We start from the raw sequence: 27940 nt of genomic DNA on the forward strand, positions 1-27940 counted from the left end.
GCATATACTAGAACAAAAAATCCATGCTAAGAGAGAATTTGAAAATTCAAATTTAATAGCTTAAAATGCCTCCTCTATAAAAAAATCATTAGCCATGGTATTGCTATTGATTATTAGAGATCTTTGAATCCCAACTTCTTTATTGTAAGAGTTCTTCATGTCGACAATCAGATCATACATGGAAGTTAATGAAGCATTCTCCATCAAGGTTGTCTAGGTTGGGGCTATGTGAAAGACCCCTTCTCCTATGGTATTAGATGTCAATATTATAATGAAGAGGAGCTACTCAATCTATCCCCAAAATCCCTTGTATGAAGGTTGTCAAAAGCTTTGAAGACAATAAGCCTCAGTCATAATTCTAAAAAAATATTATCCTATGGATGGAGCTCCTCCGAGTCAATATTTATTGAAGATGCAAGGCATTGCCCAACAAAAATTGCAAGCAAAGAGAATATCAAGATGAGTATTTAATCGAACAAATTGGATACATCCAATAAGATTACCTTGAGATTGATGTGATACCATTTCTCCATCTTTTTGCATGAATTGAGAGTTTTTGGTAGACCTTACAGGAGAAAGCCTTATTAGTATTAGAATGTAGAGAGGCCAGGCCAAAGTTTTGGATAATGTCCTAAGTGAGCTTTGCTTAACGCAGTATCAAAATAACTATTCTATGATACCATTGAATTTGAATACCATGACATGAGTGTATGACTCCCAAATCCACCATGTCAAATGGAGAAGTCAAAATCTTATTTATTTGTTGAAGAACGTCGAGATTGTTGGAAACAAGTATGGTGTCATACACATTCAAAGCTCACGAATAACAAAACTATAATTTTGGAATTTGATACATAAAATAGGATTCAAGAAACAAGAGGTGAAACCTTTAGCTATGAGAAAATGATTAATCTTTTGATACCAAGTTTGTGATGTTATTTGAGACCATAAAGTGTGCGATGAAGTAAACATATTAGATCCTCCTTGCCTTTGACTAGAAAGCCTTCATGTTTCTCCACATATATGTCCTCCTTGAGGTCTCCATCTGTAGATTTGTTGCACTAGATCATGGTTGAAATAAGGATCCTGGTGTGCATTTTGATCGTGCTAAGGTACATCATCATGCTCAGACATGTCTTCCATCTGCGCTAGATCATGGTTGAGATAAGAATCCGAGTGTGCATTTTGATCGTGCTAAGGTACATCGTTGTGCTCAAACATGTCTTCTATCTACATATAGCAGAAAAACAAGTGTTAGCGACCAAAATATGCATGTACTTTAAACCTTGAAAGTTTTCATAAATTGCTCCAAAAGTGTTTTTAAAATTGAATTTGAAATATGATAAAGACATCGCTTGAAATTTTATAAAGACAAAATTTGAAAAAGAATTACACAGATGCAACAATTTCACAAGACTTATGATTCTTCGATCATTCAATCATCGGTTGGCCATATGCCAAATTAACTTATAATATTGTAGCCAACATAATGGGCTCTATGCATACAAAGCAATAAACCCCAAGTCTTGATCATATTTAAGGGATTCCTTTCTTTTCCTTGGACAATATGTTGCAGCACATTGCACAAAAAAGCTTGTTCTCACATTCAGCAGATTGTGGGTTACACAAAATCAAGTGTTAAAGAATTCAACAGATGATATATACATCAAAGGCTTTAGTGAGGGAGGGGGGTTTATCCTTATGTTTTGAGGAGCTGACCATGGATAATCCCTCTCTTGCTATATACATCAAAGGAGCTAGTGTGGGGAGGGGCGTTTCTTTCTTATGTTTTAAAGAGCTGGCCATGGATAATCTCTTTCTTGCTATGCTCTCACTTCTAGAGATAGTTGTAACAAGTATTAAAATGTTTGGTTGGTGTTTAAGAGAATGTTTGATCCCTAGTCACCAATGCCAACATATATATTCTTTTTTGCCAAAATGTATCCATATGTTGCAAGCATGAAAGCTATTGTGTAAAAAGTGATGGTTGTGCAAAAACTTCAATGTGTGTAAGAGGGTATTTGTGATTAGAAAGATGTTCTCAATAAATTTCTCCAAGGTACTAGTGGTGTATTAGAACTCCCTTGTAGCTGGCTTGTTTCCATCATGGTGGCAAGACTGTATTCACTGCTCCAAGTGGCCACCATTCCACATCCTAAAATAAGCATCGTCTTAATGCTATGGCCTATAAGGACTTTTTTTAGGATCATGCCACGATGCTAAATATTCATGGAAGTACCTTCTTTTAGTGTCATCTATATAAGGGATTTCTTGTGTGGTATGAACTTGTAGATCTTGGCCGCGTATATTGCATCCCTGAATTCTAGATGCATCACTGTCACTTGCTTCCCAACAGTGAAACGACCTTCACCAAGGTAGGAAGCATGTAGGTGAAAATTTGATATTTCACTAAGAAAATGAAGGATAGGGGGACTTATGCTTTCATCCAAATCAATCGCCTCTATGATAGAGGGGCATGTAGATGATGTGACTTTTGCTGAAACTTGGGCTACAAGTTGAACATTTAATTCAAGAGCAATGTGTACTTCCTCTTCAATCCTTGGGCATTTGAAGGAGTCGTCTTGTCTATTTTTCCCTTGAGCTTCGAATGTAGCAGTGAAATAAGCTATGTTCGAACTAGAATTCTTGGAGCAATTTTTATCTCAGGATGTTGGATATCCTCAAATTTCTTGACAGTCTATCCTAAGAGTGTATTGATTGCTACATGGAATGACTCCATTTTCCAAAAGGATTTTGGTCAAATGATGTCGAAGAAAATGCTCTCACAAGCTTTGTAAATCAAGTCCTTGAACTTCGACGCAACAAGATCAAATATTGTCGTATATGATCCTCTGTAGCATAATATAGGTAGAGGACAAGAGCATGAGGAATGAATTTATGGTGGGCATGACAACTTTATCTCTACCATGGCTGAAAATATATAAAATCAAACTTAGAAAATCAACCTAAACGTTAATGCATGAAAATATCATAATATTTACTAGTGAATAGCAAAAATTGGTGCCACATCAAACATAAAGATCTAGAAAGATCTAAATTGATACAAGTAATTTAAAATGACAAGCCTAAAGTGATGGTAATTCTCCCTTCAGTGCAACGTGGAGGTCTGTGCACAATGTGTTTAATAAAATCATGATCCTCCCTACAATGCGACACGATGGTCTGCACATCTGGGAGTAAGACAAAAATATACACACTTATTTGGACTCTAAAGTAAAGTATGTGACCTTATCCAAAACAATCAACTACAGACTTGGTTAGAAACGAAAGATGTGTGCAATTGGCACATTTCTCAATTGTGTACAATTCTCATGTTTGAAAACGCACACAAATGTGCTTAAAGTGATACACAAGTGGTCATGCAACTCTTTAAGTAGGTTTGTATATGTGTGTTTAATAATGATAGATGTGCGAAGTATGCACATTTTTTGTTTCTTGCCGAGTATGTAATATGTTTTTTTGGACAAGTGATCGGTTACTTCACTGCAGGTAAGTGTGTATTACTTATTGAGATCTCTCTGTAGTGTAATGCGATGATATGCATAACCAAAGAAAAAGTGTTTCTATATATCTAAGCCCTCCCTTCAGTGTGACACGGTGGTTTGCACAATCAAAGACGAAGGCGATAATACACACACTTGTTTGAACTCTAAAGTAAAAAGACTTATTCAAAAAAAACGAATATGGAATCAATGAGAAATAAAAATTGTGCACAATTGGCACATCTATCATATTTTTTCACAGACACAAACATATGTAAAGGGTTGTACAAGTGGCTATGCAACCTTTAAATTAGGTGTATGTGAATGTTGTGCAAACATGGCAAATATGAAAATTGAGCTCATGTTGTATTTTTTATTGAGTTTGTAATGAACCATATTTAACAATTCCTTAAATACTTCACTATAGATAAGTATTTCATTTCTTAAGCCCTCTATGTAGTGCAACGTGATGGACTGTACAGTGAGAGACAAAGCATTTATTTAAGCATAAACCCTCCCTACAATGCGACACAATGGTCTACACCACTAGAGATGGGGAATCTAACACTCCCTAAACTCTACCCGCAGTATGACATGATGGTCTCCACAGCTAGAGACAAAGTGTCTAATTTTCTAACCCCCCTGCATTGTGATGTGAAGGTCCACACAACTAGGGATAGGTACCTAAGCTCTAAACCCTCCTTGTAGTGTGAAGTTGTGGTCTACTCATTCAAGGACAGGGTACTAACCTGTAAACTAACCCCAAAGTGTAAGACTATGCTCTGGGACAATAGGGCTAGCAAAAAAAAATGTTAATTGTAAACAATAAACGAATATGAGAAGTTTATAATCATCTCAAGCAAGAAACGAAGACATAAGAGGATGTAGAAGATGCTGACAAGGGCTTTGTCAACCTAATAATAGAGGACCCTGATAGTTCGTTCGAATGCTCGATGTATTTTTTATATAAAAAGCGGGTTTCGATCAAAGTATATTTTGATCGAAATATGGTTAGATCCGAAAAGACACAATAAATACTAGGATTACATTAGGCATTCACTTGAGATGCATAAACTTTAACACCCTCTTTGCAGCTCATAGTGGACATATATTGAAAAACCAAGTTAGTGAAGAAGCTACCATGGACACCCCAATAGTACGTCTACTACAAGGTACACCTCGGATTTTCAACTACCAACTTATCACCTGAGAAGAATGTTATCTTGAGCATCATTGCCTCATAGAAATCTAATTGTAGACTACGCTACATCTAATAATCCCTATTTGGGAAGTATGAACCATTACAACCAAGATTTATAAGATAATGAAACTTTGGAACACAACCTGTCACCAATAATGGATTGTTTGCAACACATTCATAGCATTTTGTATATGTCATATTTGTTCCTTTTCAAATGCAATGTGCTTTGAACTCCACATTAGGAAGAGAATGGAGTCTAGGAGGTCCTCTTTATTTGCCATAAGATTATGGAGGTGATTAAGATTTGGACAAATAGATACATGCCATGTGTGCAAGAATGATGGGTGTGTAAGAGAGGTGCAAGAGTGGTCAAAGGATGTTCTTTTCCCCCAAAAAAGGGTGAGGATAAATTTATGATTTTTAGCCTTTCATAACTCCTACATATGATCTCCGATTCGAGCGGAGATTATAGATCTAGAAATCTACACGCTGAGCTCTTTCCATGATATGTTACATGATATACCTTTGCCCGCTAGATTTTAAACTTTCTTTTTCGGGGAAAACTTGAATTCAAATAAACTAGTTGTTTTACCTGTTTGAATTCAAAAGTTGTCATTTGATTGCTTTCTTAATACTAAATGTTTGACTTCCTTAAAGTGTCAAATAAAGAGGCCCTCATAGAGTCCATTCTCTTCCTAAAAAACACATGGGCTTAAACACCAATGACTTGAAATTTGATACAAAGCTCCAAATGAAGCATTGGACGATCCTTTTGTCCCTCTCTTTCATTCATGTGCCTCTCTCTGGCTCAAGCATGTTACGACAAGCACCATCGAAGTAGAAACTTTTCCACTGTGGCTGTCGCGCAGTGTGTGTCATCCCATTCTCCTTGGTGGAAAGATTGTCAATGATGTTTTCATAAAGCTTGCCTTTTCCTTTGTCGTTTCTTGAAACTCAAACCTTGCCTTGGGAGACTGGGAAAGCTTCCTCCTCTACGAAAAAAGAGTTGGGTTCATTGAAATCCATCCTTTTCTTCGTGGTTTTCAATCATAAATGCCATGGTTGCCATCTTTTACTCCTTTGGCAACTTTGCATTTACCACGACCACCAACTAAGTACTAGCCATTGCACTAACCATATCCATGTTGATATGAGGCAGAAGCTACGCGAGAACACGCTTGGAAGGACTTCAAAATGCTATCCAAATGAGGCCCCAGTTCATTGCATTCCAAAATCAAACCCGATCTTGCCTGGCACACCATTGCAGCCTCTATCAACGTTCCTCAACGTTTTTAAATGTTTCATAAACATAGAACTCAAGGTCCCCCCATTTCCTGGTGTTTCAAGGCGCTTGTGTTCACTAGCAAAACAATTCATTCGACCTCACAATGTAGCGACTTCCAGATGATGTGTGCTTCAAGATGCTACTGCCAGGTTTCGCTGCCAAGCACTGCATTTCAAATAGTTAACAGGAGGGCAAGAATTCGCAAGTCATGAGTATAGCATCTCAAAATGCTATGTCAAAGCGCAATCACAAGCATCCTTTTGACAACAGCATTTCAAAACATGACTAAAAGGTTAAAAACACAACAAGAGGCTAGAAACATTGCCAAACACCAAATGCATGCCACCAACCGCTTCTCTTCACACACAGTTCTTGTTAAAGTTATGGCATCTTATTGATGTAAGCTTTTAAAATTGAAATATTTTCTTTTTTGTCATTTTTGTCCAAAAATAGTAAGTCTTGAGGTGCTTGCACCTACCTAAACGTGATCATCTCGTCTAAATCTACCCCAATCTGAATTTCCATAGAAATAGCTGCATGCTCCAAAAACTGCTAAATATAGCAAGTACGTACATCTGACACCTTAGCTTGTCATCTTCAAGCTTGTCTTTTAATAGTAACTTTCAGAATTAAATTCTGATAAGCTAAGCTCACTTTAAACAATTAATTTTCATCCTAATTTTAATACATTAATTCTTAAGTCTAAGGAATGTATGTGTATGCATGTGCATGGACATGTATATGTTGGTGTATGTATGTGCATGTGTATGTATGTCCATAGATGCCCATAAATGACCCATAGCCATGGACCCATCTCTTATGGTATGGTTGACTATAAGCATGGGTAAGTACATGAGGTGTATCACCCAAAAGGGTAAAGTGCGACACCTCTAATGACTAAGTGGGAGCTTGTGATACCTGCACACACTCATTTAGCAAGAGGGGGCGAGTAGGGGAGGTGTGGGGCTGATTTAGGCAACAAGACACCTCCAAATCTCTATATAAAGGACATCCCCACTCATTTTGTACACACTTGAACACACATTGGAGATAGGGAGACTTTGTTGTTGTGGCTGTTTGTTGGTGAAGCTTCTACAAGGTCTTGAGAGATGAAAAACTTCTAAGCAGAAGTCGATAATGTAAATTTGTTGCATCAATTCACTTCTACATCTCTATTCTCTTCTCTTCTCGAGAATTACCAATCTACTGCTACCATTCTTATTATCTATCTAAAGCTCGTTGGGATACAACAAAAACTCTACTTATTGTACTCTAATCTATGATTCCTCAAGATGTTGCAAGATGATAACAATCCAAATTATGTGTTTTGCTTGCAAACTCATGATTATAATACTCGTTATGCATTCAATTGTGTTGACATACACAAGTCTCTTATTCAAATTTGCACTAAAAGTTGAGAGAAAGAAAGTTAAAAATCAATCATCATTTACTCGCAGTAAGTGAAGTGCTTAGCCTAAACTTAGTATGCATTAAACTTGCAAAAGTTGTATTATGGTTATCCACAAATACAAAGGAGGGAGAATATTGCATGGATTATAGTGTATATATATTATAAGACTATGACAGAATTAATCAAAGCATGCATTGGAGTAATGTATGTCATAACCATAAGTTGTTGGTATTGAAGCACTTAAAATCAATTACCTTACTTCCATTGGGTACTTTACACTTTAGCTTACAAACTTCTCAAGAGTTAAGTATCTAGTAATAAGATGACACCCAAGAGAACTCGCTATGGTGGATCATACGATCATGAAACCGAAACCAATGATAGTAAAGGCAAAGGAAAGACCCCAATGAACGAGGATGTGCCACTTATCCCACGAAGTGATATTATGCTCAAGAACGGCCAGGAAACTTCTTTTTTGTTCAATGCATCATGAGTAATTAGGAAAGAGAAAACTACCTAAACATTGGATCAGTCCCAATTCGACATCGCAAGAGAGAAAAGAGAGCCTCCGTATACAACCCCTTTGTCCCTACCGCCTTGAGTTCCAAAGAATGTTTTACCCTTGCAGACACTCACTTCCACACTTGGGAGAGTGAAAGCTTAGATTTTCACTGCTCAAAGACAATATACGAGACCTTTCTTTTTTGTAGAATTGCGTACAACTTTGAAATTACAACACGCACACCCAACCCCTGGAGGTAGAGGCAACCCGACTCCTAAGGTTAGTCTTCCCGACCGGATAAGGCTTTCCAACCCATCATATAAACTAGGGGAACAACCCTTACAGGCTACATAAAACACGAGTTGTCAAGGGGGTGTGAACCCAAAACCTTAGACACAAGGGGCTCTTGCTCTACCAAGAGAGCTAGGAATAATTAACATATATACGGGACATTGATCGAGGGACTGAAGCTCAAAATTCAACCAAGGCTAGTGCATGGAAATGTGGAGTTGAAAAAATACACACCATTTTTGCACCCAAACTAAAGAACAGCATGCTTCAATGGTGCATGGGACACTTTGCATACCATTTTTGGTGCCATTGCTAGAACAATTTTGTGAGCTAAAAATGATGAGAGGAGAGCCTGACTCTACTCAGATAAATAAACTCAAAAGCATCACATCCCAACTTACTCAGATTAAGACCGATTTGTCAAAGATGACATTATTGTTGCAATCTTCCTCAATCCTAATCTCTGTTATGTTAAATTCAGCACTTAGGAAGTCGACATTTCACCGACTCAATGATGCTTCTCCTAGTAATGGCAAGCTTCTACTTGTGAGTGGTAAATAAAAATCACAAAAGAGTCATCGACTTTACAAAACACAAGCCCACTTTGTACAAAAACATCAAATGAATCAGTAAGCAAGGAATGACTAGGCTCACAAACAGGGCTCCTTGGCTAAGAAAGAAGCTGCAAACACATAGCCAATCCACTCATGTGCGAGCATACAGGGTATTACTGCAAAGGCAAGGGCAACAGTTACGAGTGTCCGAGAAGAGCTCTAGAAACAGAAGCGGTCTGGCTACAAAAGACAAGAAAACTAACCTTACAAACTTTACAACATTGTACAGAAATAAGCACTAAGTAGTTTAGAAGCTTTAACTCCAAGCTCTTTCTACTTCTTTCTCAAAAACAAAAGCATTCAACCAATCCTACAACTCGGGAAGGAGTTCATCACCAAAATTTCACTTCTACTCAAATGAGAAGCACAAATCTTTGAAAGCATCAATCAAGGTTTCACCAAAAAGATAAAAATGGGTTTGCTCACAAGGCAGTACTGGTTGCAATGCCCGCAATGCAACGGAATGATGCCAAACTGGTTGCGATTCCCGCACAGCAAAGGAATGATATTCATCTGAAGGCCTCAACCGATCACATGCAAGTGGTGTGAATGTTACCAAGCTGCAGTTTTTCCATCCCCAGGCTTGACAAAATTTCAGCTTACATTTGCCATGTTTTTCCTGAAGAGACTACAAAATCATGCCATCCTTCCTTGAGAGTGGAGAAACAGCAATACATGCAACACGACACAATGTCACAAAATATCACTGGCCCCGGCTCGCTGTTTGTTTAGTTAGAACAGAAAGAGCAAGCCATTCACCACAACAAGACAAACCATCTCCACCAACTTGAACTCAAAAATGTACATGCACAAATTTGTATCATACACATAATCACCTTTGAACTCGCATACATATATATCTCTGACAAAATTAGATGCAAGATGGAAAATGCGCATCCAGATAGGGGCAAATTGAAAGAGCCGCATGATGAATTGGCTACAACCCTTGAATCTCTTGCATGCCTAAATTTGAAGGAAGCGCTCACTGTCCGGCTAAAAAAGATGACATGCTCAGCCCCTGAATAGGTCCTCGGCAGGATGGGCATGTATTGCTGTTAACCTCCCGGTGACGAAGCAAACAACCGAAACAATACTGAAAGTGCAAACATGGCAGGATGACGGTGTCTCGGGGCTTCTCATGGCACACACAGCAAATGGACTTGTCCTTCTCGTCTTCCAGCTCCCTCTCAAGAGCCCGCTGTGTTGCTAGTAGTGCTGTTTTCTCCTCATTGTACGAGGATTTGAGCACCTGGTTCGCCGCTAACAATGCTGTTTTTTCCTCATTGTATGAAGATTTAAGTGTCGCTTTTTCCCTTTGAAAATCTACCTTCTGGTTCTCCAACCTTGCCCTTGTTTCCCGCAGTGAGCAAGCACTATGGCGGTATTGGGTCTCTGATATCTTAAGCTTCTTCTGTGCGGCAGCAAGCTCCTGCTTGAGTGTAACTTTCCCTTGCACCGATTCAGTATAAGCACAGGAAATTGCGGCGTCTGTGCAGGACAAGAGGGCTAAGGCGGCAGATTGAACTCTGCGAAGGTGGGGGATGTAGGATTCAGGGGAAGGATGAGCGAGCATTTCCTGACGATCATCGAGGTGATTGCGGGCATCGCGAATGCAGGCAAGGGTTTGGTTGATCCATGGACTCGAGGAACAGGGCTTACCAGCTGGAAGGCATGAATCCTTCTTGCCCTCAGCTTTTTGAGAGATACCACCAGAAGGCGGAGCAGGTGCATCTTCCTCCTTTTCATCATCTTTTTGAATTTCTGCTTCTTCTGCTGAATCTTCGTTCTCATCACTGTGGTCGTCTTCATCCTCTTCATCTTGTTCTTCTGCGTTGTCATCATCTTCTTCGTCGTTGTTGCTGTCGCTGTCGTCGTTGTCTTCCGCATACTCCTCTTCTGATTTCTCCTGCTCAGGCATATCGTCAACTCGGCGTGTCAAATAGATAAGAGACTCTAACTACGGGAGGGTTACCCCAGCCTCGGATAAAAACGCTCACGCATAACTATTGCAAATTGACATCAAGCATTTAGCACTACAGGAGTCTCGTTCACTCTTACCAACAATGCAATGGTACTTTTTGTACTTTATGAAGTGCACCACATTTTCCATACATATCAACCAAGGCATTTCCAAGCACGGTGTTTTCTTTCAACAACCCCTAACTAACAATATCATCGTGAATTCTTTTGCCCATATCAGCAGGTGCAAGTTTACATGATTGCATTTGGCCCTTTGCCTTCAAGGTGCAAGCATATGTGATTGCATTGAGAGACACCTTCGCTTCACATTCAAAGCTTCTTGGCCCTACTCAAGTTGGGCATATCCCGCAGTTAGTGCGAGCAAAAACAACAATTTTGTGCGGGTTTAACTGAAGATATGGCGGAGTATGTCAATTTTCAAAGGCCACGCACCATATCTGCGGTCATACACCATACCATGGTGGCTTCACGAATCAACTTCCAACAAGGGGCTAAGAGAAATCCTAAGCCCATGGAAAACAAGGACCGTAACGAGCCTAAGGGGAAGGACAATGTCCAAAAGTCTCCTAAAGGCAACGCCAACAACAACAAAGCTAAGGAGAAGGGAGTTTATAAAGGCAAAAGTAAACTCTCTCCTGAAGAGCTAGAGCATTATCGTAAAAATAACCATTGTTTCAAATGCGGGGAGCAAGGGCATGCCTATCACGCTTGCCCCCACAAGAATACACGAAATGAGCCTCCTAGAGCTACCTTGGTCGAAATTCAAGAAGAGGATACTCATCACAAAGGATCTCCTCTATGCCATGCTTGGGGAAAGCTAAGAGAACATGATGCTTTTATTCTCTTTCACCCTGGTTCTACTCACAATTTCATATTGACAGACTTGGACACCAAGCTAGGCATCCAAGCCTATGAGATGGGAGATGTCCTACCTGCCGATGGTGCTTTCAAGGGGCAAGAAGCCTCAATCACTCCCTTAATTGGGAAATTGAGGCTCCATGTCCAAAGCTATGTGGACAAGGAGGATTTCTTCATCTCCCCTCTCAAGCACGAGGATATAATCCTAGGGGCACCATGGCTTGATTGCATGGCTGCCAATGTTAAATTCCTTGAAAGGCAAATCTACTTTACGTTTAGGGAAAAGATATGTTTATAGATCCTAAGGAGTTGGGTGACACCATACCCATTGTACATACGCAAGCTTTCAATGAGTCAATAAAGAGCTCTATTTCCGTGTACATGATTTTTGTTATAGATTCTCAAAATGAACCTAATGCTTTAGCAAAAGCAAATGTAAACAATCACAAGGAATTAGAGTTATCCAATTTTCTCAAGGGGTTTCAAGATGTTTTTATTGACGACATCCCTTGTGAACTACCTCTTAAACGAGGCAATGATGACCATGCAATTGAATTTCTTCCAGGAAGTTCACCGCCTAATAAACCTCCCTATAGAGTTTCTCAAGCTCAACAAGAGGAGATTATGCGGCAAGTGCATGAGTTAGTTGAGAAGGGTATGGTTAGGCCTTGCTCATCTCCATTTTGTTCAACATTGTTATTAGTGCACAAGAGAGACGGCACATATCATATGTGTGTCCACTATAGAGCACTAAATAGGATCACTATCAAAAATAGGTTTCCCGTTCCACGGGTGGAAGATCTATTTGATAAGCTATAAGGGTCGGCCTACTTCAGTAGGATTGACCTAAAAAGTGGCTACCATCAAATAAGGATAGTTGACCAAGACATTGTAAAGACTGCATTTCGCACTACATTTGGTCTTTACAAGTACATTGTCATGTCTTTTGACTTGACCAATGTACAAGCCACATTTAACCACTTGATGGAGAAGCTATTCAGGCCTCACCAAACCTTTACTGGAGTGTTCTTTGATGACATAATCATCTACTCTAACTCACTAGATGAACACAAGCAGCACCTCCATGTAATATTCAAGTCTTACAAGAGAATAAACTTTATATTAATCAAAAGAAAAGTGAGTTTTTCTTAGAAGAGATTCAATATTTAGGTCACATTATCTCTCACGATGGCATCCAAATGGATCCATCAAAGCTAAAGGTAATAAAAGATGGCCTAATCCAAGAAATCTACATGAACTAAGAAGCTTTATAAGTATGTGTGCATACTATAGACGCCTTATAGAAAAGTTCTCACAAATCGGGGGACCATTACATGACCTAACAAAGAAAAACATTAGGTATACATGGTCCACCAAGGAGAACAATGCTTTCAAAAAGCTTAAAGAAAAGCTTATCTCTCAACCTGTGCTTACACTATCGGATCTCTCAAAGCCATTTGAGGTCCAATGCGACGCCTATGGTGATTGCCTTGGAGCTGTTTTGCTCCAAGAAGGGCACACCATAGCCTACGAAATTCGAAGGCTCGACCCTGTTGAGCAAGCTCTAGGCATATATAAGAAGGAACTCTTAGCAGTTCTAAATGCACTAGACTCTTGGAAACACTATTTATTGGGGACTCCTTTCATTCTGCGGACGGATCACCAAAGCCTTAAGTACTTCATGATGCAGACCAAGCTCTCCGTCAAACAAATGAGGTGGACAAAATTTCTTTTGCAATTTCATTTTCATATTGCTCACATTGCTGGCAAGCATAATCAAGTAGCCAATGCACTCTCAAGACAACCGAGAGTAAATGCAATTTCCATAGAAACTCACAATGGTCTATCTTCTATGATAGATGTGTACGCTATTGATCCCGATTTTAGAGATGTGATTTCAGCCCTTGCACTAGGGAAGAAAGAAGAACCATTTACCCTACAAGATGGTTATCTTCTCTATGGAAATAGACTATGCGTTACTAACTCACTAAGTGAGAAAGTAATGTATGAATCTCATGCTCCTCCTTATGCGGGGCATAGAAGGATTCAGTCTACCCTAAAAGGGACGAAAACATATTTCTATTGGCCTACCATGAGAGCAAACATACAAGAGTATGTTTCAAAATGTGTGGTATGCCAAAAGACGAAGTGTGATAGAGGGAAGCAACCTAGATTGCTTCAACCTTTGCCAATTCCTAATTCACCATGGGAGAGCATATCCATGGATTTTATCTTTGGATTGCCCAAGTCTATCCATGGGTATACAAGAATATGGACGATAGTAGACAGGTTTAGCAAACAAGCACATTTCATACCTGTCAAAAAGACTATCAAAGCCCATCAAATGGCAACCCTCTTTATATCACAAATCTCAACTACCATGGCTTGCCAATGTCCATAGTGTCGGATAGAGATCCTAGAATGACCAGTAATTTTTGGAAGGGTCTCTTTGAGAATTTAGGGACAATGCTAAACTTCTCTTCGGCCTATCACCCGCAAACAGATGGCCAAAGTGAAATAGCTAACCTAACAATTCTTGATCCACTAAAAGCCTATGTAACGGAAGTAGATCAAAAGTCCCAATGGGAGAAGTGCTTACCCTGAGTGGAGTATGCCTACAATAACACTATACATACCTCCACCGGAAAAGCACCTATTGAGGTAATTGAGGGAAGATCCAAAAGTCCCCTGCTACTTAAGGTACACGAGAAGATCTTCAATGCAGATGAGTATAGCCGAGACCTACAAGAATCTTTCCAAAAGATTAAGGATGCCATCTCTATCTCACAACAAAGGCAAAAGGCTGCTGCTAATAAGCATAGAAGAGCTCAAGCCTTTAAACAAAATGATTGGGTCTTGCTTAAATTTCCTAAGGCTCGATTAAGGCACACAATGGGCAAGAATCGTATGGGACACCAAAAGTACTATGCTAAGTTATCAAAAAGGTAATATGGTCCCTTCCAAATTCTTAGACCAATCAATGAGATGGTCTATCAACTTAAGTTGCCCAATCATTGGCTCATACACAATGCTTTCCATGTGAGCCTACTAAAGCCTTACAAAGGAGAGCTACCTCAAGAACCAACTATTGAAGACCCACCGGAGATTGAGGACCAAGAAGAGATGCTACAGCCCGAGTCCATTCTCCAACATGAAGACAAGGTATTGAGAGGCAACAAGATTATCTGACGGTATCTTATTAATTTTAAGAACTATCCTTTTGAAGATGCTAGATGGATGCAAGGCATACAATTAAAGGATAACCTAAACCTTGTCAATGCTTACAATGCTTTCCTAGAGTAAGCAAATGTAAATATGTTTAAATGAACAAATTTTTTGTCTTATAAGGCTTTCTTTTTCTTTATTGTGCACAAATGAGTATTTTCCTTTGGACTCTTTATCCATCTCATAGAGCATGAAGTACAATAAGTTAAATATATGAAAGATAAGAGAGCATGAGCTATGTAATCAAGAGAGCGCATGTCATGATTAAGAGAGAAAATTATCATAAAAGGGGACAAAAGTGTATCTTCTGTAGCTTGGCTCTAATGCAGGTTTTGATGGCTCCATTAGCTTTGAAAGGAGATAAAATAATAGCCACCTGTCCACACTACAAGAGATCACCTAAATTTTGACGTCAGATTACCGACGTCAATGGAGTAAATCTAGAGGGAGATCAATTTTTTTTAAAATACTCATCTTCTGAAGCCTCCAAGATCATGTTGTGTTGCTTCCCAGTCCTCATGTCGTAGAATATGGGCTTTCCTTTAGCATCCTTCATCTGAATCATTTCGGTACTCTAGTCTTGCTTAGCTTCCATAGCCATGAGCCTGGGTCTCCCAAGAATGACAGGGTAGGCCTCCCCTTTGTGTGGCATGACAAAGATGTCTACCTCCACTTCTGTATTGAATGCCTTTACTTTGACCGCATTCACAATGTCTATGCATTTCACTCTTACATTATTTTCCATTTTGGCTTGGTAGGGTGCCGGCCTACTCACCTCTAGACCTAGATGGTGCATCATTTTTTCACTCATGACGCATATTTGCACGCCACCATCTATGTAGACATTTGAGATTTGTTTCCCCTTGATGTGGGCATCCATGGTTGGTAGGATGTCATCGAGATCCCTGCCAGAGATAGCCCCAAATGAGAGTTTGTGTGAGTGTGTGTGGGAGAGTATAGCCCTCAAGCAACCCCCTAGCTTGCTTTGGTCGACCCCCCCCTTGTAGCTCATGCTTGAAGCTCATTAGACCCCCCTGGCCTAGCCAATCACAAGCAAGGGCATATCAAGCAACAAGGGTAGCCTTGGGACAAGTGTCCCCCTTTCCCCTTTGAGAAAAAGGACGTGATAAATGCTAACACAATTAATTAAATCCACTAAATTATCATTGGACCCCTTGGAAGGTCAGCCATTAGGCTTAGGCACACCATGAGGGTAACCTAGCTAGGGACTTGACATGTGTCCTACTTGCCTTTTGGGCAAGGGTTTTCCCTTTGGGAGAGAGAGTGGTCGAGCAACCACCCCCCCTTCTTGCATGCCTCGCCCCTCCTTGTAGGGATTTTCCTTGACTTTGTGACACCTCAAGCCCCTCAATCTTGGGCCCAGTTCTCACCATAATCTTGTCCCTTAATCCACTCAAGCTTGGGCTGGTTTCCCACCTCAAGTACAACCCTAACATATCAAGCATGACAAGCACCTCAAGCATCTCTATCATCAAGCACTTCAAGCATCTCCGTCATCAGGCATGACAAGCACCTCAAGCTTGGGCCGGGTTCCCACCTCAAGCACAACCCTAACTTACCTAAGGTCAAAGGACTTTTGGAGGTCTTCAATGAAGCTAACCCTAAGGTCTTTAAGCTCCATTTGTTAGCCTTGCTCTTTGACATACCATCTCTTATTTGGGCCCCTTTACCATTGGCCCCGTGTTGAAACAGATCTATAAGCACATATCTATATCCCAACCTTGTTCTCGTTTATTCTTACACATTAAATGATCAGTTTAATGTGAGAAAAGCATTTGGGTTGGTTAGATATTAGATTTTATGACATTACCTCTCTCTTGAAATCATAGTCATCCTCGACTATGAGGTAGAAGAGATAAAGCCTTAGTCATTAGTCAATCTTGCTTACTGGGTAGAGGATCCCTTTTTACCCTAAGACATCTTTCCAAGATGGATGACTAATCCATTTGGTTCTTGGTAGACATAGCTATGGCAAGCATCTCTGCTCTAAAGAGAAGTTTTATGAAGCACCAAACGAACTTTATCGAGCGAACAAAAAAACCGAGCGATATCCACAGAGAGAGAGAGAGAGAGAGAGAGAGAGAGAGAGAGAGAGAGAGAGAGAGAGAGAGAGAGAGAGAGAGAGACCACAGCGAGTAAAACTTTGGTGAACACTAACATCATTTATGAATAAAAAAGTAATTATAACATTTTGTTCCATCAAATTAAATACAAAACATGATACTTTTACATGAATCACTCATCATGATATCACAAGAGAAGGAATTATTTGTTGCCATTCTCAAGTCATCAGCAATACTTTAGTGAACACTAATATCATTTTTAAACAACAAATTAATTATAACATTTGGTTTCATCAAGTACAAAATATAATACTTTAGCATGAATCACACTCATTATTGATGAAGGCATGTCTTTTATGTGACTTATTGTAGGTTTGAACATTGTATCGTGGATCTCGCACCATCCTTTTAGCTTCAGCCTCAATGTACACTAGCAAGGCACTTCATTTAAGCAAAAATCAACATATCAAAGCAAATAAATGGACTTTGAATGGTGTAATTTTTTTTTTAACAAAATCATTTAAAACGGCATCAATAGTGAGCTAACTATTGTCAAATATTTCCATGAGCATACATAGATTGAAAAAGAAAAATCTAAGTAACGAGAGGCACTCAAAAAATAAAAAATAACATGTCCATGACCAAAAGAAATGGAATGCTCACAAAGGATCAAATGGGTTCTCAACGGGAGGTCTATTCTCCTCATTCACCACATCTGTAGAAGTTGAGGCCTCTTGTCTGTCTTGCCCTCTGGATTGGGGATGAAGAAGAGGTGACACATATGTCGAGATCAAAGCATCATCACTATCCAATGCTTCACAAGCACATCTTGAAGAGAGACATGCTTTGAGAAAAGGAGCAGTCCCACAACCAAACTCCAAACAAAGGCCCTTCAGCCTACATAAGAGCTCAACAAGACTAGCAATGAAGTAAGAGCTAAGTTGCATGCATCCTCGCCATGCAAGCCCAGAATCCATGACTATGTAAGCGGACTCTGGCAAGTAGTGTCGCATGATGGTATCTGTAGGAGTCACGCCCATTGCACGAAATAATGGCATACTCTCATCAAGGTAAACGGGAGGTGGTGCACATTGCCTACGAACAAAAAATAGCATTGAGCTATCACACTGCAAAGAAACATGACAAACACTTAGAATGTTATAGTTTAATCATTACATACACTAGGCACTAGAAAAAAAAATTCAAACCTCTTGATGATCTCCACCCACATCCACAAATCCGTAAGATGAATTATGAACAACAATCACTCGACAATGAATAACCATGTTAAATGCTCTACTCATCTTCTCAATCCAATGAAGAGTATCACCTACCATATAGAGATCTGATTTTAAACAAATGCAAATAAAGCAACAATAAGGTTTTCTTAGTATAGAAGATATTGATACATGCAATAGATCCCAAAACAACAAGCCATCCAGAATCTGCCAATGTACTGTGCGTCAAATGAATGGCGGCTCTCATGTGCTCCTCAGTGCAAGTATCCCATGGAGGTTGTGAGGGTGTAAAATGTAGGACACCTCCAAAAAGCAAGTCAAGAAACACAAAATCAGTAGCCCATGGAACGAACCTACCATCTCTCCTGTATCCACCAACATCTGTAGATCGGACTCTGACCATATGATCGTGTAGGGGCATTAATATCGGTGACTGCACACCAGAACAAAACTCAAGTTCAATGGTAATATAATCCCCTAATATAGCTAAACATATATGATCTCTCTATGCCTATAGAATAGATTTCTCTCTAGGAAAAACAAACCGCACCGAATGATGCAAGCTCTGTGTGCCAATAGTGTCTGTCAATTATAAACAATGAGATCACCAAACCATGGGTGCATTTTTATACCATAGTGCAATAAAAAAACAATTGCAAGATTAGCAATCCTTTGTGAGTTAAGAAAACTATATTTTTTATGGACACACCTCTCATGTCAAGCTCCTCCTCTATCTCGTGTTGCTTCCCTTTATGTTTTGGTAGAGAAGCTATCAAGGAACAAAATCAAGCGAAGAGATTAGTGAGCCATAGCAAAGATATCAATAAAACTACATGCTCACACATGTCATAAGATTAGTTAAGATTTTCTTTTATGCTCAAACTTGTCATTTTTGTTGCAACGATTGTCTCGTGTTTCTTCCCTTTATCTTTAGGGAGAAGCTATCAAGAATACATTAATCATGCACAATAGCAATGAAAAAAATGTAAAGAATGAGGATGCAAGAGAGCTACACAAGACAAGCACAAAGCACACAAAGATGGAAAGCTTCTTCTTCTTCTTCTTCACAGAAAAGAGAGTACAAAATGACTAAGTGCTAAAGCTGAAAAGTAGCACATATGTACATGCGGTCACTAAGTGTGAACTCGCTAGAAGTGTACTAGGCTTGCACTATAAGTGTAGTCCAGCTGTAGAATCACTGGCAGAGATCCTCCATGTCGGTCACCTAATGCGCTAGTGAGTAAATGCCATAAGCGGCCAAGACCCGTAGTGGATGCCAGCTCAAGATGTAGAGCTCGACATCTCAACACTCCCCCTCGAGCTCTGCATGTCGCAGAGTCCAAGCATAGTTCGGAAACGTCGAAGCTTCTCAGCTCAGAGGGCCTTGGTAAAGATATCCTCTATCTGCTCCTCTGTGCTGACGTAGACCAAGTCGATGTCGCCCGCCAACACTCGCTCTCGAACGTAGTGGTAATGGACCTCTATGTGTTTGGTCCTGGCATGGAACACTGGGTTCCTAGCCAACTGCATGCTGTTGAGGTTGTCACAATGGATGAAAATCTGCTGGTCCACCTGCACTCCCAAGTCCTCAAGTAATGTGCGTAGCCAAGCTACCTCGCACGCCGCAACTGCTACACCTCTGTACTCGGCCTCTGTGCTCGATAAAGCAACCGTAGGCTGCTTTTTGCTGCTCCAAGTAACAGCAGCACTCCCAAAAGAGAACATGAAGCCACTCGTAGATCTCCTATCAACAATGCTACCTGCCCAATCTGCATCTGTATACACATACAATGCTAATGGTGCATCTGCTGCATAGAACAATGCGTAGTCAAGAGTACCTTGCACATACCTAAGTGTGCGTCGTACTCCATCCAAATGTGGCTTCCTCGGAAGCTGCATGAACTGACTCTCCAAGCCTACTGTGTAGATCAATTCTGGCCTCGTGATAGTCAAGTAGATTAAACTACCCACAATCTTCCTGTACATGTTGACATCCTCAACAACATCACCCTTCTCTGCACTCAGCTTTGCATTCACATCCAAGGGAATAGAAATTGGCTTACAATCAGCCATATCATCCTTTGACAACATGTCCAAAGAATACTGTCTCTGTGATAGCCATACACCCTCTGGAGTCTTGATCACCTCAATGCCAAGAAAGTAGCGCAACTCGCCTAGATCTTTCATTTCAAACTCCTGTTTGAGAAGACCCTTCACATGGTCAATCTCCATAGCATTGTCACCCACAATAATAAGGTCATCTACATATATGGTAATGACCACAATCCCCACATCACTCTCATGTACATAGAGTGAATGATCAGCATGAGCTCTTCTAAACCCAATACTGACAAGATACTTGGCAATCCTGTCATACCATGCTCTAGAGCCCTGCTTCAAACCATACAAAGCTTTGAGAAGTTTGCATACATAATCTGGGCAACCTGGATCGACATAACCAGGTGGCTGATCCATATACACTTCCTCTTGCAACTCACCATTCAAGAAGGCATTCTTTACATCCATTTGATGCATAATCCATCCTCTAGATGCAGCCACTGCTATGACAGCTCTCACAATTGTCATCTTTGCCACTGGAGCAAAAGTCTCCTCATAGTCTATGCCATAGGTCTGTGCATAACCCTTTGCGACCAGCCTTGCCTTGTGACGCTCAATGTTACCATTAGCCTTATGCTTGGTTTTATACACCCATTTACAGCCAATAGCTTTCTTGCCACTTGGCAATGGCACCAACTCCCATGTGTCGTTTGCTTCCAATGCAGCCATCTCTTCATTCATTGCATCATCCCAATGCACATTTCCAAATGCATCCTCAAAACATGTGGGCTCCACATCCTGTATCACCTTAGCCATGTAGGCTTGGTGATGCACTAGATACCCATCATAAGTCAATTTCTGAACTGGATTTCTGACTCTATTAGATCTGCGCGGTCCTGGGTCACTCCTTTGTCCTCTAGCATCTTCTTGTACTTTCCTTACACCAGGTGTCCTGACAGCCGGAATTCCAAATTCCTCATCAAGACTTTGTTCAGAACCATCTGAATCCATGTCTACATGTGAAAAACCTGATGATGCATCAGTCATAAAGGGAGGTTCATCAACCTTTTCCTTTCCTTTTCGTGATACATTCCCTGTACCTGTTGGTGGAGTAACCTGCGTACGTAGTCTACCATTCCATGGTTTCTCAACAGAGCCACGAGAAGAGGACTCTTGTGGTCCAATCAAAACCTGTGACTGTGGCCTCACATTTTGTACAACCACATCATCTTTTCCATCGGCCCCAATAGTGCCATGTGCATTACTGTACCAACTGCTCATCTCATCAAAGACTACATCTTTGCTCACTCGTAATTCTCGTGTAGTAGGATTGTAGCACCTGTACCCCTTTTGTTCAAGGGAATATCCCACAAGAATACATTTCTCTGCTTTAGGATCCAATTTCGTACGCAACTCATCTGGTACATGCACGTAAGCTATACAGCCAAACACTTTCAAGTGTGCCAAATCAGGCTTTGTACCTGTAAACTTTTCCTCAGGTGTTACATCATGCACCGCAGTTGTAGGTGTCCTGTTCATAATGTACACAGCTGTATTTACGGCTTCAGCCCAGAAATGATGAGGCATGTTCTTCTCATTCATCAATGCACGTGCAACCTCTGCAATGTGCCTGTTTTTCCTTTCTGCGACCCCATTCTGTTGTGGAGTATATCTGCATGTAAACTGCCTGTGTATACCATGCATTCACAGAAAATCTGAAAAATCATTGGAGAAGTACTCTCCCCCTCCATCTGACCTCAATGTCTTGATTTGCATATATGTCTCCTTCTCAATCATGACTTTGAAGTCTTGAATGTGACCAAACACTTCACTTTTGTTACGCATGAAGTAGACCCATACTTTCCTTGTATGGTCATCAATGAAAGAGACATAATACCTGCAACCATGTATACTTGCAGTATCGGTTGGACCCCAAACATCTGTGTGCACCACCTCAAGTGGCTTTTTACATACATTGCGCTCATATGGAAATGAGCCCTTTGACTGTTTTCCAGACTGGCATGCTGCGCACACTTTATGCATACCATCCACCTTGAATTTGGGCAAACCTTTTACAATCTGTTTTGATTGCATGCTGCGCAATCTTTGCTCATTGACATGGCCAATGCGTTTGTGCCAAATGTCAACATCAGCCACAACACTTGTGCCCTGTGCAAATAATGCATCTTTTACCTCAGGCATGTCTACATTCAACGTAAACATTCTGCCCACACATTTGCCCTCTGTGATCAGCTTACAGCCATTCTGGAAATCTTCTACATAATAGCCATTTGGATTGAAGCGAACCTGCAAACCCTGCTCAACCATTTGTCCAACAGAAACAAGATTCTTTGTAATGTTTGGGACATGAAGTACATCTGCTAAGTACTTTGATTTCCCACTCTTTGTATTTAGAGGTATGTCCCCTACATGAGCAATGGGGTGAGCTGTGTCATCTCCTGTCTGCACATAGCCTGACACATCTGGTTTGCGCATATCTCTAAACCACTCTCCACGAGACGTCATGTGATTAGAGGCACTTGAATCCACATACCAAACATCATCTTGGGTGGAATTCTCTACAGTCATTGTATTCATTACATGCTGCATAACAAACATGCGCTCGTTTTTGCTGTCATCTGCATCTCTGCTAGTAGATGCATAGTTGCCCTATTCTCTCTTTCCACTTGCTTTTCCCTTTGGAAAGTCACGTGACATGTGACCTCTTTCACCACAAGTCCAACATTCTCTGCTATCTGGAGTATGTTGCTGCCTGCTTGATCCTGCACCACGACCTCTTTGACTCCCCCTGCCTTGAGACTGGTTTCCCCTGCCACCTGTATTGTTTTGATTTGATTGACCTTCCAGAAATTGGCCCCTGCAACCCCTTGGGCCTCGACCACGACCTCTACCTCTACCTCTATTGGAGTTAGAATAGAAGGCCTGTTCAGAATTATTTCTGCCATGAGAAGAGGATGTGTCAAGGTTCTTCTCCTCAAGAATAAGCATAGAAATCAAATCTTGGAACACGGGGATGTCGTCTCTTGTATTCATGGAAGACCTAAAATGGACATACTCATCTCCTAGACCATCCAAGCATGCACGGACAATGTCATCGTCTTCCATTGAGACTTTAATAGATCCAAGAGCCTCAATGATACTCTTGATCTTCAAGGCATAATCATTTATTGAGAGGTTGTTCCTCTTAACCTGATTTAGCTCTGACTTTAGTTGAAGCTTCCTGGCCTTGGTGTTCACCTCGAACACTCTGCCTAAGTTTCTCCATGCAATGGTGGGGTTTCAGCATCCTGTAGATAGCCCATCATGCCATCTGTGATGCTCATAGAAAGCCAATACATCACTTTGCTCTGGCCTTGTTGCCAGTCCCTCAAAGCTGTCCTTTGTTCTGCTGTAGCATTTTCCTCGGGAATCTCTGGTTCCTTTTCATTGTCTCCTTCTACATAGTCCCAATAACCTTTTCCTTTTAGGAAATTTGTTATTCTGAACTTCCATGCAGGGTAGTTATTTTTCTCAAGCTTCTTAGTAACAATCTGACTGAAACCGTCAGACATCTTGAAGCACTAAGACAAAATAGCTGCAATCTGCAAAAACCTGCAAATCTGTTGAACCTGCTATCGTGGTACCTGTAACGCTTTCTACACTCAACGAGTGTCCACAATCAAGCGTACATACAACCACTGTACTTGTACAGTAAATCTATGTATACTGCACTTTGGAGACCTGTTCAGAAACTTGTGCGAAAAACTCGGCATCTAGTCGTGGATTGCAAACGAAGGGATTGTGATGCTCTTGCTCTCTTAGCCTCTCTTTCCTGCACCAGGCTCTGATACCATGTAAAGAATGAGGATGCAAGAGAGATACACAAGACAAGCACAAAGCACAGAGAGATGGAAAGCTTCTTCTTCTTCTTCAGAAAAAAGAGAGTACAAAATAACTAAGTGCTAAAGCTGAAAAGTAGCACATATGTACATGCGGTCACTAAGTGTGAACTCGCTAGAAGCGTACTAGGCTGGCACTATAAGTGTAGTCCAGTTGTAGAATCACTGGCAGAGATCCTCCGTGTCAGTCACCTAACGCGCCAGTGAGTAAATGCCGTAAGCGGCCAAGACCCGTAGTGGATGCCAGCTCAAGATGTAGAGCTCAACATCTCAACAAAAAATTCAACAAAGACTGTGTTATATCTCACAAAACATAGACAAAGTCATTAAAGAGACTCACATGCATGAACGGATATATTATCATGTATGGTCTCCCTCCTTGCATATGCATTAAATGTGTCAACAACTGTAGAGGGATTTGATGTCCTCTGTGCATCATGGATCTCTCTCTCACAACCCAAGACATAATTTTGATCCATGTCTATCCACCAAGGAAAGTGATCTAGCTCCCATTGTGATTGATGATGCATAGTGGGAGGATACATGCTATCCTCACTATCAACACGGACCCATGATCGAGCAAGCAAAGGAATGACTAGAATGTGTTGTTTCCCCAACAAATGATAGAAGTATCTAACAAAAAATATCATAGCAAACTTTTAGATTATCACAATGAAACTCACAAAATACAAAATAAATGTACATTTTAGTGACTACTACGTATACAACAGTCTTTGTGAAGCCATTCGATAGTAGTCGATCTTCTTAAGAGCTTGCAACTCAGCATCGTTATTTCTGTCCTCCAAAGACACCTCTAATGGAAACATGAATTTACGAGCCTCTACTATCATCTCTCCATAGTAGAGCTCCAATGTAGCTTCTAGACGAATTGTGATTCCATCCCGCACATCCACATAGTCAAGCAAAAGTATCTCAGCACCATCAAGCACTCTTGTATAGCACCCTCGCTTTTCAACCAACTATAACAATCAAGTGATATAATTTATAGAAAGATAAATTATAAAAGAAGCAACTAAAGATAGAAACCCAAACTCTTGTTACCTACCTACGGAATCTATGGTCACCTTGAGTCAATCCGTAAGCCGCTCGTGTAATCTTGCTAGACTCCAGCAATGATAACCATAAGATCTTATTTTTAATTTTTGCATCATGAAGAGTAATTAAATTAAGCTTCTCTAATGTCTCCCAACTCTCTTGGCCCCATTTCAAACTCATTACTTTATCAAACCACTCTTTACCATGTCGAGGATCAACAATATTCAAAATCTATCACATAACTTTCATTAAAAGAAGCACTTGAAGACAAACAGTACAACCTAGTCAAAAGAACCATACCTTTCCAACACGATCCCCATATTTAATGTACAATTCTCTGATTATTTGTTTCTCTTCTTGTTTCAGATCCTGTGGAGATAGAATATCTTTCTTGCTCTCTATCTTACTTTGGAGCTCCTTTGACATTTGAATCTTTCAATAAGTATTCAATAAAAAAATTAAAATCACAAAGCAAATATACTTAAATTCAAGAATGTAGTACACTTACATCAAATAACAGTTGAGCAAGATATCTCCGTGTAAGAGGATGCCAAGGCTCTTCCCCTTTTGTTCCTCTTTATTGAAGAGTGTCAATGAGTTTCTGATCTACCTTTGGTAGTGTACGGAGATAATCTTCATGATCGGCCGCACAAATATTTGAGCAATTGACAAGTTCATCTCCCAAGTTAGAGGTAACCAAAGCATGTGTGTTCATGCTACAAAAACGAATATTTTTTTTAAAGAAGTACCAAAATAATGTAGATACATCAAACAATGCACTTCATTTAGCATTTTACTTACAAGTTCATTCTTTGAAGACTAGTCAACAATGCAATCTCTAACACCTTTGTAGTATCAATTATTGTACATAAAACTCTACAATGCCTCTCTTTGTTAGTAGAGAACATTTCATTAATGGTTTCTCTCCAAGCAATTGTCCTATGATTCCCTTCCCACACATAGAACATCTTTTGGGAAAGGGATTCAAATTGTGGATGTGCAACCACCTCTCCTTCAAACTCTATATTGAGTGTTTCCATATTAGATCCCATCCATCAATAACAGCATCTTACAAAAAAAGACATATGTTTACTTATGTTCATTAAAAGAAATGAACAAAGGTAAAAATAAGAAAGCATACATGTAGACAATGAAACCATAAATGAACCCTTCTCTTTGATGTAGCCTTCTTTGGCAAATGCAGACCGCAAACCACTTACATCTGACCTTAAAGCACGAACTTTAGCATGAGGTATAAGTCTACAAAAATGTATGGGAGGACATTCAAAGCAACTAAATACTCTTTTTTTACTTATAATGTCCTCTCCCCGGTCCAAATGCAATGTGCTATCATCCTCATCTGCAACACTTGGACATATTTGAGGTCTCATTCTAAATGGCACTATTTGCATAGTAGCTTTAATTGTAGCTATCTCTTGGTTCACTTCATGCAAAGAACCCAAACCAATATCATGACTATCGCTCTCATCTGGAAACTCCATCTCAGCCACAAAGCTAACTTGACCACTACAAACAGGTTTTGAAATTGATGCACTCCTACCGCGTCTTCTTGAACCTCGCCTTGCAGTAGAGGGACTACATTCATAAAAAAACAATACCTTCAAAATAATACTAACAAACTTTCTATTAAATAGACCTAATAATAAAAACATTTCTATATTTCAATTAAAAATTCTTATTTAATAAGTAAAGGTTATACAAACTTATGCAAACTCCATACTTTGAAACACTGCTCTATACTGTCCTGCGTCGACGCGGTATAGTTTCAGATAGTGTCTCTAGAGTTTCAATTTATAAAAAAGATGTTCAAAATGTGTGGCAATCATGTAAAAATGCCTGGACACAGTCCTAGAACATGCCGCGTCAATGCGGGACTGGTTATGCCACGATCTCGGTAGACAAAAACCCACAAAGCAAAGCCTTTGCGGATCAGAAAAACAATGTGTTAAAGGCTCACAATGCTAACAACTCTTATATGGAAGAACCAAGTAGTCCCTTTCTAGAACAACAAAACCATGCTATTAGGGCTCCCCTCACTGACGGCCGCTACAAGGATCAGCAAGCCAGACACAATCCTAACACATGTCGCGTCGGCGCGGGACTAGTTATGCCACGATCCCATTGACTCGTCTATGTTTACTCAGCACGCATTAGGAAGTACAAGAGCATGAGGAAGTTCCATTCTCCATGGCCACCTTCATCTCTACAGACTATCTCACAGTTCATCTTACTCTAATCACTTCAATTTGAATGCAAAAAACTTTCATATAATGAAAAAATAAAGTCGTCCATGCCCATGGGATTTTAAGAAGTGTCCTGACTCCCAATGCACATGGCCAACTTCTATTGAGTTCTAAGTTGCCTGCCAATAAAATGGCTGAGACGTGAGTATGCGAGCGTACACCCATGCCTAGATCGATCTGTGATGAAATAACAATCAGTAATACAGTAGAATCCCTTAATGTCTTGAAACTCAAATGTGCAAGCCCCCAAGCTGTTACAAACGTCTTGAAATAGAGGTGTAAAATCATCATTCTACACATGCAATGCCACCTAGCAAGAGATCTCAAAAAATATACAGATGCACACAAATATCATTGCACACCTCCACACATAGACTTCTTTTCAAAAAATGTATTGGACACCATGACATTTTCCCCACAAAATCTACACAATGCCTCTTTGCCAAGGTTCCCAAGAGCACTGTTGAAACC

The 27940-nt window shown here is 40.2% G+C and overlaps 1 protein-coding gene across 1 annotated transcript; it reads right to left on the minus strand.

Annotated features, from left to right (window-relative positions):
* Positions 1-9609: 9609 nt before the first annotated feature.
* On the minus strand, positions 9610-10816 carry LOC147426194 (uncharacterized). The gene has a single exon (XM_086498143.1). The coding sequence runs from the start codon at positions 10723-10725 to the stop codon at positions 9790-9792; it is 936 nt and encodes a 311-aa protein (XP_086354269.1). The 5' UTR covers positions 10726-10816; the 3' UTR covers positions 9610-9789.
* Between the last annotated feature and the right edge of the window lie 17124 nt (positions 10817-27940).

Source organism: Adiantum capillus-veneris, chromosome 24 (genome assembly GCF_014529385.1).
Source record: "Adiantum capillus-veneris isolate H3 chromosome 24, ASM1452938v2, whole genome shotgun sequence".
In the NCBI taxonomy this organism is placed as follows: Eukaryota; Viridiplantae; Streptophyta; class Polypodiopsida; order Polypodiales; family Pteridaceae; genus Adiantum; species Adiantum capillus-veneris.

Excerpts from the sequence above, each read along its gene's own strand:
- LOC147426194 (XM_086498143.1), bottom strand. The coding sequence starts at position 10,725 with ATGCCTGAGCAGGAGAAATCAGAAGAGGAGTATGCGGAAGACAACGAC.